Genomic DNA, 13,993 nt, shown 5'->3' on the forward strand with positions numbered 1-13,993 from the left:
TGCAAAATACAACTATTGCTACAAAATGAATTATAAAATACTATTGAGTGGTATTGTATTAGAAACAAGAAAATAACGGTTTTTTTAGATCCGTTTTAATGACAACGCTGTTAATTTGTTTGATGCATTTGGTTATAAATATTTGGTTTTAAGGATACTTGTGACATAAAGACTGAATAATATATGCACGTAAACACAAGAAAGATATTTAATTAACCAAATATTTTGGCCTGGAAATAGCAGACTATCTTCTTCTTCTTTTTTTTTTTTTTAAACTGTTCTTATAGTGCCACTGAAGATGGGCTGCTATTTCCAGACCGAAATGTTTGGTTAATTAAATATCTTGTGTTTACTTGCATATATTATTCTGTTAATTTGTGGTGTTGTTTTGTACTCAGGTAATAGCAACGTATTGGGCTGCAATGCTACCATCCCAAACTGCATGTAAATCACTTGTTACTCCCTACTGCGTTATCCCCACTAGCAGTGGCAGCTCATCCATAAGGGCTGCATTCAATGCAGTCCTTATGGATGAGCTGCCACTGCTATCACTATATAGTGGTTTGCTGCAGTCTGCAGCTCCAGCATTGAGAATACTTGCCAGTACTTGATACTAGCCCTAGATGGCACAGCACATTGACTCTTGCAAAATACAACTATTGCTTCAAAATGAATTATATAAAATACTATCGAGCAGTATTGTATCGCAAACAAAAAACTAACATTTTTTAGATAAATATATACAATTTAAGAATGATGACAATAAAACAGGAACTTTCATTCTATACTGCTGGAGCTACAGCCCTTATGGATGAGCTGCCACTGATACAGAGAATTTGAAGTGATCATGACTTAGTTTTAAGCAGGATAAAAATGAATATCACAATGAAAAAGAAATGTAAGAAACTTTTACAGGAGAACTGCAGACTCAATTATACAAACAGTATTCAAGGAAAAATGAAAACAAGAACCAAACCATGGAGACCCATTGGCAGAAAATAGTGATTGATTTAAAGAGTCATGTGGTGAAGTTGTCTGCAAGAATAGAAAAATCAAAATTGAGACTTCATGGTAGACTCAAGAAATTAGAGACAGTTCGGGAAAAGAAGAATAAAGTATATTGAAAGTTCCTAGTAAGTAAGTCGACAGATCCCCTTAGAGATACAGAAAAATGTAAGAGCTAAACAAAAATCATTGGAAGACTGGTAAAGAATATAGAAAATAAACATCAGTGATATTGTAAAATGTTCTGGAGGTTATTGAAAAACTTAAAAATGGAGGAAGGAATACAATAAAAGGAATAGATAGTGAAGGTCACCTTAAAATTGAAACTAGAGATAATCTGGATATCTGAAGTGATTACTTTGAAAGACTGTTAAATGAAACAGTGACAGAAGAGTGGTTGAAAATGTTCAAGAGAAATGCAGTCAGAAGTACTCTCAATATTTGAGGTAGAAACCTTCCAAAAACCTGAATGTGGAAAGGCAGCTGAAATAGATGATATTTGACCAGAACAAGTTTAATACTGTTTTGGATTGTTTTATTTAATAATCACTTCCCCAAATCATTTTTATCCAGACTATTTGCATTTATTTGTAATCCTTTCTATTGAAATCCAAAGCAGTGCAAACCTTAAATATCCTTTGTTGTGGTGGTTTATTATTGTTAAATAGCATGAATAGGTATAAGCTCTTAGAATTTTTAATTTAATTTTTCAGCACACAGCATAATGTTGGCAACCAGAGCTACTCAGCTGTTTGGGAGGTAAGTTTTAATATACTTATTTTATTTTTTTTTAATGTAACTCATTATTAAGAATAGTATCCTGTGGCATGTATTTATCTAGAATCAGCATTTGCTTACCTTAATCTGTTATAATCTAGTATGGATTGTCTTTGTATGATTCTGTTTTCATTTTTCGAATATCTGACATATCTTCCAGTTTTTTTATCCATTTTCCCAGTATAGTTAAGAATCTTGTTCATTTGAAATTTTTTGCAGTGTGTTAAAATTATAAAGTATTACATTTTTGGTATAGCTTCTGTAATTGCAAGTCACAGCGTACTGAGTTCTCCCTGACAATCCATAATATTGATACTTTACTGTTATCTGCTGTGGATGGAGTGAAATTTTATTCGCTATCCAAATGCAATCAAAAGATCTTCTAGAATAATATGTGATGATGCTCTATTGTTTGGAAAAACCTAGTTTGTGATTTCTGCTGCAGTAAAGGAGAAATATATTTATAAGAGCTTTTCATCTAAAGGTGGATTAGCTGGTCGCATATGGAGAGCGGCAGAATTTTCACCTCACATAATATGCAAATCATCTAGACAATACATGCAGTTCACAGTTATAATTCCTTTTTTATGGCTTATGCACGAGTGCGCATTATTATTATACCTGGACTTCCATGGAGTCCAAAGACTCATTGCAGGAGACCCAGACTATTCACACAATCTATCATACCTCTTCTTGAACCCTTTAACAGACAAAGCACTCACAACTGACTTTGGTAATGGGTTACATTCCACTCATTTACAACTCTCGAAGCAAAAAATCTAATCCTCACACCCCAATTGTCATTACTTAATATTCTACCTGTTCAGTGCATTGTCTCTCCTCTGCTTAACTTTCCTGTTCTTCCAATGCTCCTCTAGATGCCTCTTGATTTTTTGTAATTCTAGCAGCATATATCTAATATCATTATCATTCCAATCACACCTCCAGGGAGTCCAAAGACTCATCGAGGGAGGGCATCTACTCCACCACTCTTCGCCTCACTACACCACCAACCTTCATTATCTAACACCTATGCCATCTACTGCCGATTACCACCACTAGTACTTTTACAGACAACCACAACATCCATGCCCATGGCGGGATTCGAACCGCAGCCTTTTGGCTGGAGAACGGATATGCTAACGTTTTATTACCATATTGTGCTTTAATCTTGAGATTTTGGAAGTTAATTCATCTTCAGTATCCAGATGTTTCTCTTCAGCAGGACAAGCCTTTAGAGAAAGATGTTGGAAGTTTTTATTCCACTTGGTTAGACTATAATAAATTTAGTTTAATCCTTTATCCAAGTGTAAGCAAACAAAGTTTGCACCTTAAGTATCTTCAGGACTGAGGCAATTTGCGGTAAAGGTGGGCTAAGCTCCCATCACTTGTCTTAGTATCTCCCATAATGCAAAGCACATCTCCTTGCTGGCATGTATAATGCTATGCATTAAGGAAAGGGCCACTACCAAGACCAGTTTTGACCTTTGAATAATTTAATAATAAGGTGAGAGACCTTTTGGCACTGGTATAGGTAAATATGACTTCTCCATTGCATCTACCTTGGTATCACCACCTCTGGGTCAGGCTCCCACTGACGAGACCTCAATAAGCTTGAAACCGTTCTGGGTAGTGGCCCTTCCCTTAATGCATAACATTATACATGTCTGCAAGGAGATGTGCTTTGCATTATGGGAGATACTAAGACAAGGAGTGAAGAGAGCTTGATCCACCTTTACCACGAGTTACCTCAGTCCTGAAGATACTTCAGGCACAAACTTTGTTTGCTTACACTTGGATAAAGGATTAAACTAAATTTATTAAAGGATAAGCCTCCTTTGTTCTCAACTTCATTATACACATTACTGTTCTGTTTTGTTGCTGCTCTCATCTTGTACATTTTTGGCTTCATTTTACTGCACTACTTAATGTAAAATATACATTATTTTGCAATATTAATTAGTGCATTAAAATATAAAATTTACAATATTTTATTCACAAATAAAATATTGTAAAAATATTTTACATAAGAGAAAAATGTTGATGAATGTGCTTGTTGCATTCTTTTAGAAAATTGTGATTTTTCACTTTATGGAAATTGGCTTCGAGGTTTAGAGCTTCCATAACTGTCTTAGTAATGATGACCTTTGAATGGAATGATCTAGATTTGAATCTCATCTAGGATGTGAAGAGATTCAAATGTTTTCTTGAAGGTGAGTTAGCCAATTTCATACCTTGGTAGAAGGGGCTTTTAATCGTGCAAGACTGACATAGCAAGCTATGTAGACAACGTTCTGTTTTAGAATAGCATTAACCTTCTCCCGCTCACCACAAATAGTCATCACATGATTCTACTTCACCAGAAAGACATCAGAAGAATTTTGAAGTATACCAGTTTTATTCTTGTCCTGATGGTATCTCCAGAATCTTTCATACTTATTTGACATCTATCTTACAACATAGAAGCAGGCTTGCATTCACTCCATTTTAGAAAAGGGAGATATTAAAGTCAGCCATCAAAACTATCATCTGATTTCTGTCACCTCAACTTCAGTTCTTTCTCTCTAGAATAATGGGGGTCAACAGCCAACTTATTCACTATCTTTGGAGATCCTACAGCATGGATTTATCACTCCTGCTCCACAGTAGATCTCCTGGCTTACATTATCTGCCTTTGGATATAAACCACAGAAAGGTCTGGAGAAGCTTGTGTAGTCACTCTTGACATTTCCAGAGCATTTGTTTGAGTCTGATGTATTAATCTGCTTATCAAATCTCACCATCTTATGGTTTACTTTCCACCCTTTGCAGTTGAGTTGCCAGTTTTATCTTTAGTCGTTCATTGTGTGTTAGACTTTCATTCTTCAGATTTTCCTACCAGTATCAGATTACTCTAGGAATCTGTGCTTTTGCTTGCACTTGTCCTCCGTTGATTAAATAGCCTTCTCTCATTAATCTCAAATCTATAGATAGTTTTGATGAGGATTTTGCACTCCGTATACTGTATTTACTCGAATATAACTTCTCCTGACGTATATCTCGCACTCCTGACTTTACTTTACGAGAAAAGAAATTAAAAAGTTTCACATATACCTCGCACATGAAAAAGTTTAAAACTTTAAGAAATAGATAGTGAATGTTGTTATGGCAGATGCAGATATTTTGGAATTCTGTTGAAGAGAATCAGCATTTTGACTGAACAATCATAGGCTTGCCTTTCTTGTTGAGTCATGTGATCTTTTGTTAATGAAAGTGAGCCGAGATTGGATTTACTTTTAACATATAACCAAGAAGTAAATACTTTTCCTCTTCATGATTGAAATTCATGAAGAGGAAAAGTATTTACTTCTTGGTTATATGTTATCACAAATAGCTAATGCTGACAAACACCCCTCAATTTCGATATGCTGCACCAAACAACAATAACAAAAATAAGATGAAAAAAGTCTGATAATGTGCACAACTGGAAGTGAAAAATAGCAATGCATCACCATGCTTGCAATTACTGCAGATGGAAGAAAGTTGCCTCCTTACGTATATTCAAAAGGAAAACAATGCTGAAGGGGGAAATTTCCCCCTGGAATTCATGTAAGAGTTCAAGAAAAATGATGGATGGACACTACAATGATTCAAGATTGGATTAGAACAGTTTGGGACAAATAGCCAGGGGAGGCCTTATTTATTTCAACATACGGCTCTCCTCATAAGGGATAGTTTCCATAGACACTGAAATAGAAAAACTTTTGGATGAGAAGACTGATGTGGCCATTATTCCTGGTGGTCTTACACCTTGTCTACAGCCCTTGGATGTATCGCTCAACAGATCATTCAAGAACTACATAGGAAAATTCTACACGGAGTGGATGGCAGCTGGTGGCTATGACCTGACTCTGGCAGGGTAGATTAAGACACCATCATTAGAACTGTTATGCAGCTGGATTTTGAGAGCTAGGGACATGATTTCGCCAGAATTAATTGCCACGAGTTTTCTAAAAACCAGCACCTCTAATGCCCTGGATGGGAGCAAAGAAGACGCTATTTGGGTAGATGACCTTGACAATACATACGAGGAAACCGCTCTCAAAACTGGAATTAGCAAAAGTGAATAGGAGATTCTTGGTAAGTCATACCCATTTTCATTTTTTTTAAATCATGGTGATCTTATGATTCCGAAATGATAAAAGGACGAGCAATAATGAACGGTGATTTAATTTTGGGGAAAAACGTGCGAGTTATATTTATGTAAATATAAACTAAATTTATAACTGAACTTGTAGACCAAGCTTCAAGATCTTCCATAACTTGTGGCATGAACACTGTTTTCCTTGCCATTTTCCATTGACAGTGACTATTGAACTTCAGTGCTATGATATAGTCTTTTCATTGTTTGTAAGAAAATCTTGCTTCACCTCTCCTTACTTGAGATAATATCCAAATCTCCAGAAGATAAAATTTACCTTCTTTCTTGGGTTGACACATCTAGCCATTCCTGGTGTAAACACATTACATTTATATCCTCATTCCTCTAAAAAAAAAAAACTTGGTGCCCTGTTCCACTGTATCACCTGCACAACTGACAACATACTCCAAATCAGCCATCCTCACATTTAGGGTATTGCATCAAAACCTTGCACAAAATGCTTGATGCTGTTCAGATCTCTCTCTCTCTCTCTTTCTCTCTCCCCTTTTTATTTCTTGCAGACTTAGTATGGTCACTTTTCAATATTCATCTTCTGCCATATGGTATTTTTTTTGGGTATTGTTATGATGAAATTGGTACCAGCATTCCTCCACTTTAAGTTTGTAAAAATGCACATTGTTCATCATCCATCCATTTCCTGTCCAGCTTCTATACCAGTCCAACTTCTTTTCCTCTTTCTGTTTTTTTGAAGCAGCCTTCTCATACTGTTTTCTCTATGGACTGCAACCTTGAACTGTTCAAGAAACCAGATTTCTTCTTACTTTTTAATTATTTGCCCAACTATAATGCTTATGTGCTTACATATTTTGCAACCTTTTGTGTTTGGGGTTGATATATAAAGTAATTAGGTGTTTTTGATGACAGGAAGACAAATTACTTGTATATAATAAATCATTGGGTCTAAGGCATTTAGGAGAATAAACACTAAACTTGTTAATTTCATCTAAACACAGTAAATTATCAAGCATCTGGCAACAAGATATGTGGATTTAGTTATTCCAGATTCTGTAAATTATGGAATCATTTACTAGTAATCATATACAAGCAAAAATACACAGAAAAAAAAAATCAAATTTTATCTGTATATTTATGGCACTGTAAATGATTTATTAGGATTAAGAATTTTTTTATAGAAAAATTATATGATTCTTATGCTGATTATTATTATTATTTTTGTTGTTGAATGATTTGATTTTAAATCTTCCAGTACCAGGTTTGTGGCTCCATTTCTCTGTTCCTACCATAAGAAGCATACATTGCCAGATCTTCCATATGATTACAATGCTCTGGAACCTACAATTTCAGCTGAAATAATGAAACTTCATCATCAGAAACACCATGCTGCATATGTAAATAATTTGAATATTGCAGAAGAGAAATTATTGGATGCACAGGCAAAAAGTAAGCAGGTTTATTTAACTTATTTACAATGCAAATTACAAATCAGATATTTTTATCTTAGGTCTTTCTCATTGTTTTGAAAGAAATTTATTTCCTCTACCATCTATATAATTTTTAAGTATTTAGAAATACACTGCATTGCAAAAATTATACAAACCCTATAGTTTTTCTCAACTGATACATACCAGTGACAAACCACATACCACAGAAAGCACAAAGGCAAGGGATGCATATTATGAATGCTTATGCTAGGGTATGAAGAATAGGTTTAACTGACTTCCACAAGTGTTATTAGAATTGTTGCACTAAGATCAAGCATGGTTTGTGATGTTGGAGGTTTAATGGACTAAGAACAGGCACTGGGAAAAGATTAAAAAAACTTTGTTTGCCAAAAATTTATTTTTCACTTGGTTAGAGTATAATAAATTTAGTTTAATCCTTTATCCAAGTGTGAGCAAACAAAGTTTGCGCCTGAAAGTATCTTCAGGACTGGGGTAAGGTGGTACAACACCAGGGCACTCCTTGCAAAGGTGGAGCAAGCTACCAACACTCCTATCTCAGTATCTCCCATAATACAAAACACATTTCCTTGCGGATATGTCTGATGTTATGCATTAAGGGAAGGGCCACAACCCAGACTAGTTTTGACCTTTATTGAGGTCTCTTCAGTGAGAGCCAGGCCCAAAGGGCCTGGTTGGGCCTGGCTCCCACTGAAGAGACCTCAATAAAGGTCAAAACTAGTCTGGGTTGTGGCCCTTCCCTTAATGCATAACATCAGACATATCCGCAAGGAAATGTGTTTTGTATTATGGGAGATACTGAGATAGGAGTGTTGGTAGCTTGCTCCACCTTTGCAAGGAGTGCACTGGTGTTGTACCACCTTACCCCAGTCCTGAAGATACTTTCAGGTGCAAACTTTGTTTGCTCACACTTGGATAAAGGATTAAACTAAATTTATTAAACTTTGTTTGCATATATGTGGATAGTATAATTTCTTGGCAAGTTGAAATTAAAAAAACTATTTTAATTCTTCCCGTATTTTATCTCACTCAGTGTGACATCTTCAGGAAGTACAACCTAACATTTGTAACACACACACATGCAAAGGCAACACAAAACTAATCGAAACACAGTCTCCTAACTAGGTGGGGGCGCTCTCTGTGGGCACCTGTTGACAGCTTAGGATGTAAACTGGGATCTCGAAGTATTAGTGTTTCCCATATTTTGGGGAAAATGGTTCATAGAATCAATTGGAAAAAAGACCACTGTGCTCCATTGCAGTAAATTTAGGAGAGAAAGACTATTTTTGGAATCTGCAGCTGCTCTGAGAAATAAGCCTAATTTAAATAAATATGGTTGCATTACACTTCCCAAAATATGGGAAAAACACCAATACTTTGAGATTGCAGTTTACATCTTAGGCTGCCAACAGGTGCTCACAGAGAGTGGTCACCTAGTTAGGACTGTAGTCTTTTGTCCATGTTTCACTTAGTTTTGTGTTGTCTGTGTGTATATGTGTTACAAGTCTCACATTGTACTCCCTCACAATGTCTCTCTATGACTGAGATGATATATTGGAAGATATAAATAATATTTTTAGTATTGTTTCACTCCATTAAGCCTCTAACATGAGTTTCTCTGAGCACTTAAGTCTTAACACACAAATAAAAAAGCCTCATTGATTATGTTAATAGTGATATCTTCATTCCAGTTCAGGATACAAGAGTGCACACAGAATTTGAAATTGGAAGTGGCCAGTTTTAAGTAGGATAAAGCTGAATATCACATTGAAAAGAACAGTATATATATATAAAAAAAATTAAAGAATTAAAGTTGAGTAGCTTTTACAGGTAAACTGTGGACTCAGCTATACAAATGTTATTGAAGAAAGAATGAAAGTTCAAAACCATGGAACAAACATTGGAGGCTCATTGGCAAACTCTTTAGAAAATATTGATTGATTCAGCTAGGTGGGCATGTGGTGAAATTGTCTACAAGGATAGAAAAATAAGAACGCCATGGTGGACAAAAGAGTTAAAGAAGCCATCCTGGAAAAGAAGAAAGCGTGCTGAAAGCTCTTGGCAAATATGTTGGCATGTGTCCTAAAAGAATACAGAGAAAAAAGTAAGAGAGCTAAGCTATGTACGAAAGTAACTAAATAGAAGCCATTAGTAATAAAATGTCTGGGGTAATTACTTTGAAAGACCGTTAAATGTGAAACAAGCAGTGACAGAACCATAGGAGAAAATTTTCAAGAGGAATGCATACAGGAGTGCATATCAATACTTGAGGTAGAAAAAGCTGTCAAAAATTTAAAATGTGGATGGCAGCTGGAGTAGATGATATTTGACTAGAAATGCTCAAATATGGAGATATAAAACAGGTTTGCATTGGCTACACTATATAATTCCCCATGATTGGAGTATATCTCTCACAGTTGCCATTTATATTAAAAAAATAATAAAATAAAATCAATAAACTTGAATGTAAGAACTACAGAGGAATTTCTCTACTTAGTGTTCCAGGTAAGATTTATGCAAGCATACTTGAAAAGAGACTGAGGAACATTGTGGAAGAGAAACTGGCAGAAGAAAGGACAAGTTGGATTCAGGCCAAATAGATGTTATCAGGATCAGATTTTCACTTTACGACAAATAGTTGAGAAATAATGGGAATGTGACAAGGATCTGTACTTATGTATTATAGCTCTGGAAAAGATATATGACAGGGTGTCCAGGGAAAAGTTTTCTAAAACGTTACAGTTATATGGGTAAAATAAAACATTATAGGCAATACATAGTCTATATGCATTAATATATTATATACTTTATCTCTCTCACCCTATTTTGCTGTGCCATTTTTTTTTTTTTTTTTTTTTTTTGTTATCTTATTATATTATTCATCTCTACATACCATATTTATCCCACTGGCTATGCAATTTTTTTATTTTAATTTATTTTTTATTTTTTATAATTAAAGTGTGTGAGATTTTTATACTATAATAAATATGTCTGGGCCTATCCTTTGCTCCACATATGTTATTCCTCTCTTACATCCAATTGATATTTAATGACAGTCATGGAGTAAAATAACAATATATTAAATTTTTATCTCTTTTGTTGATTAGATTAATACATATTCATATCCTGGGATAGTGCATTGATGCATAAATAATTAAGCTCAATAAATTATAAAAAAAAAATACTTTAACCATTAATTTATATATAAGAGATTGTAATCACAAGAAACATTTTTATAACTAATTTTTTAAATTTTAATGTTAATGAACTCAAACAGACCTCTCTCATATCCTATTCAATAGAACCAACTACAAAATAATTCAATCAATAAATTAGCATTCAGTTCAACATGTGTGACCTCACTTCGCTCATTTTAACGTATCTGTCTTTCAACTAACCAAATTAGACGTGGAAAAAGAAGATCTCACAAACAAGAGGAATATATTACTTGAGCAGTCCAAAAGCATTTCCAATTTTCTGAGCTTTCACAGCAGATTCCAAATTTATTACTTGCCTTTAATTCAGCATGCATTTGCTGTAGAGTTCCTTATCCTTGGAGGGTAACTATTAAAAAGTTCTCCAACATTTTTTAAGCTTAACTCAGTTTGAGTAATACAGAGTACATAATTACTATACTGAATAACTTAACATAACAGAAATGGATTTCTCACAAACAACAAATTCTCACCAAACAAAACTTGTAAATATGAACATATTACACAAGACATTTATGTGAGATTTTACATATTACCCACGGCTATTTCTGAATCATATAGATGATGAATTCAGCAATTACAATTGAAAGAAATCAGGTGTAAGACAAGGAGGCACATTATCTCCACTCATATTCATCATCTATATGGATCACATTATGAAAGAAAGTGGTATTACACTTGATATTAGAAATGGAGATAGCAAACTTAGGAGTACAATAGCAGATGATATTGTACTCCTAAACAAATCCAGTGCAAGTCTCCAAGATTCTTTAACTAAATTGAATAACAGATGTAAAATTTGACATGAAAATCACCAATAAAAAGACTAAAACTGTAAAAATAGACAGGAATATAGAAAACTTTGGCTGCATTCTGAATGGAGAGACTGTAGATTAAAATATTTCAGCTATTTAGGCACAGTTTTTAGTGAAGATGGCAAGTTAAATCTGGAAATAGACAACAGAATAAGCAAGCTGGTATGGTGGGGAGACAGTTGAATAAATTCATATGGAACAAGAGAGAGAAATTAGCAAAAACCTATAATACTAGCATTATACAAGACAGTCTTCAAACCAGTTATGGATCTGAGAGTTGGGTTAGAAATAAAGCACTTGATCAAAGATTAGAGATTACAAATGTGAGAGAGAGTTCTTAGAAAAATTACGACCTGAACAGATGCCATCAATGGCAGAATCATATTAAAATGGAGACTTGACATTGTTTGCATTGAAGAATGTGTGAGCAGGACTAATCTAAGGCAGTATGGACACTTATTCATCATCTATGTGATGTAGAATGGGAGAGGAAAGATTAGCAAAACAGGTGTTTGATGCCAAAATGTCAGGAAAAAGTCCTAGAAGAAGAAGACCATGGCCTAGGTGGATTGATTTTCAGTCAGAAGTGCCTCAGAAGAACAAAATGTGACATATGACAATATTGGAGTGCTGATAGCTGATAGACTAATTTGAAGGAAAATTGTTGATAGGAGATTAATAATAATGTAAACTCAATCATATAGTGCTGCCATAATAGCCTACTCCCCCTTTTGAGGATACACATCGGGAAATTGATGGCTTTTATTTGTATTTTTTATCTTTTCTTTTATTTCTTTGTTCATATATTTTATTATTTGATAAGTTTTCAGTTGTGGCTTTGATATATCCTTTTCTATTTCTGTTACAAAATTGTTCCATCTCTGTTTTTTTCCTTCTCTTCTTAGAACAGCACTATTTCTTTTGTACTCTGTTTCTCCTTCTGTTGTCTAGGAATTTAGCCATTTTTTGAAACAGCCTTTTTTTTTTTTTTTTCATTTTATTATATTTTAAAATTCTGTGTAAGGGTCTAACTGTATAACTGAAAGGAGACCTCCACATAGCCTTTAAAAGAATGCGGAGAACCGACGACCTAATGTCCAGTCCTCACTTTCTCATAGTGCACCCTGTTAAGTCTCTACATCGATATTGAATGAATGAGGATGGCTGGCAATTTGGGATTTAGCCAACCAAATAGTATTCTCTTCTCATCAAATTCCTGATATATATATATATATATATACAGGGTGTTCGGGATAAATTTGACATATTTATAATTAATTATATTTTTCCGTAAGTTACATGTATTAACACACACTTCTCTTCATTTAAAAGTTTGGACCCTTCTTCATTCATATACAAGATGTCAGAAAGGATGGATAGCTGGAACCCACCTGAATCATGGAAGAGAATAACTTGTATCATGATGATTCGTGCCCGCCATCAAAATAAGGATATTACGACTGCTGCCCAATGCTCCCTGAATACAGTAAAAACAATCAGGCATGAACTAGAGACTTGCAATGGTGACTACGAGGATGTAGCAAGAAGAAAGATCCCTAGCAGACGATCTGATTGCGTTCGTACAGCAGAATTCCTCGCAAATCTGCAGGAACAGGTGTTGAAGAACCCTGGCATTGGAATTCGGGCTTTGTTCGTGGAGTTGCTAACTGTAGTCAAGCCCTGGATAACAAGGGTAGCCAATGGTAGGCCGTATGTATGGCAGCAGGATTCGGTCCCTTGCCACACCTCTGGGAAAAGTCAAAAATGGTTGTCTGAAAATTTCTACGACTTCACCAGTCCAAATGTTTGGCCTCCAAACTCCCCAGACCTTAACCCCATGGATTATTTTGTATGGGGCGCAGTTGAAAAAGACACCAATCGCACTTCCAGTAATACAAAAGCCCAGTTAATGGATAAAATTAAAACAGTTTTTGCGGCCCTTCCCAGGGAGACTGTAGCATCAGCTTGTTCGAGGTTCCGAAGCAGAATTGAAGCTGTGATCGATGCTAATGGTGGTTATTTTGAGTAAATCTTGTTGATAGTATTGTAATTAACTCTGCCTGTAATGTTTTTTTGTCAATTCATTAAATTTAATAGATACAAAGAAGATTTTCTTTTTCCTTACGAAACTGTCAAATTTATCCCGAACACCCTGTATATATATATATATACCCTCAAGGGGTGTACAGGATATGATAGGATGTGATGACAAATCTGTTATCTGTCAAGATTCCAACATTGTTAGATCTTATATTTCTAAGATCTAACAATGTTGGAATCTTGACAGATAACATTTCTAAGATCTAACTAAGGCACTTTTTACTATATCAATCCACCTATATCTTGGTCTTCCTCTGGTTCTTTTTCCTGCCAACCTGGCAGAGAACACTTATTTTGCTAATCTTTCCTCTCCCATTCTGTTTAAGTGACCATACCACCTGAGATAAGCTCTGCTAACACATTTCTGGATGCTAACAAAGTCAAATTCTTTCCTAATATTCTCATTTTTAATATGATATTGCCATTGATGCCATCTGTTCACGCCCCTAATCTTTCTCA

General features: G+C 34.9%; 1 protein-coding gene across 3 annotated transcripts in view; it reads left to right on the top strand.

The window, feature by feature from the left end:
* Sod2 (superoxide dismutase 2) overlaps positions 1-13,993 on the top strand; it is a 54,900-nt gene that overhangs the window by 12,593 nt on the left and 28,314 nt on the right. For all 3 annotated transcript variants that reach the window (XM_090409437.1, XM_090409438.1, XM_090409439.1), the window contains exons 2-3: positions 1,719-1,764; positions 7,191-7,384. In XM_090409437.1, the coding sequence (XP_090265563.1) occupies positions 1,730-1,764; positions 7,191-7,384 (229 nt within the window). In that variant the 5' untranslated portion in view covers positions 1,719-1,729. The remainder of the gene's footprint in view (positions 1-1,718; positions 1,765-7,190; positions 7,385-13,993) is intronic.

Source organism: Typopeltis vanoorti, chromosome 19 (assembly GCF_054136105.1).
Source record: "Typopeltis vanoorti isolate ZY-2024b chromosome 19, IOZ_Tvanoo_1.0, whole genome shotgun sequence".
Classification (NCBI taxonomy): domain Eukaryota; kingdom Metazoa; phylum Arthropoda; class Arachnida; order Uropygi; family Thelyphonidae; genus Typopeltis; species Typopeltis vanoorti.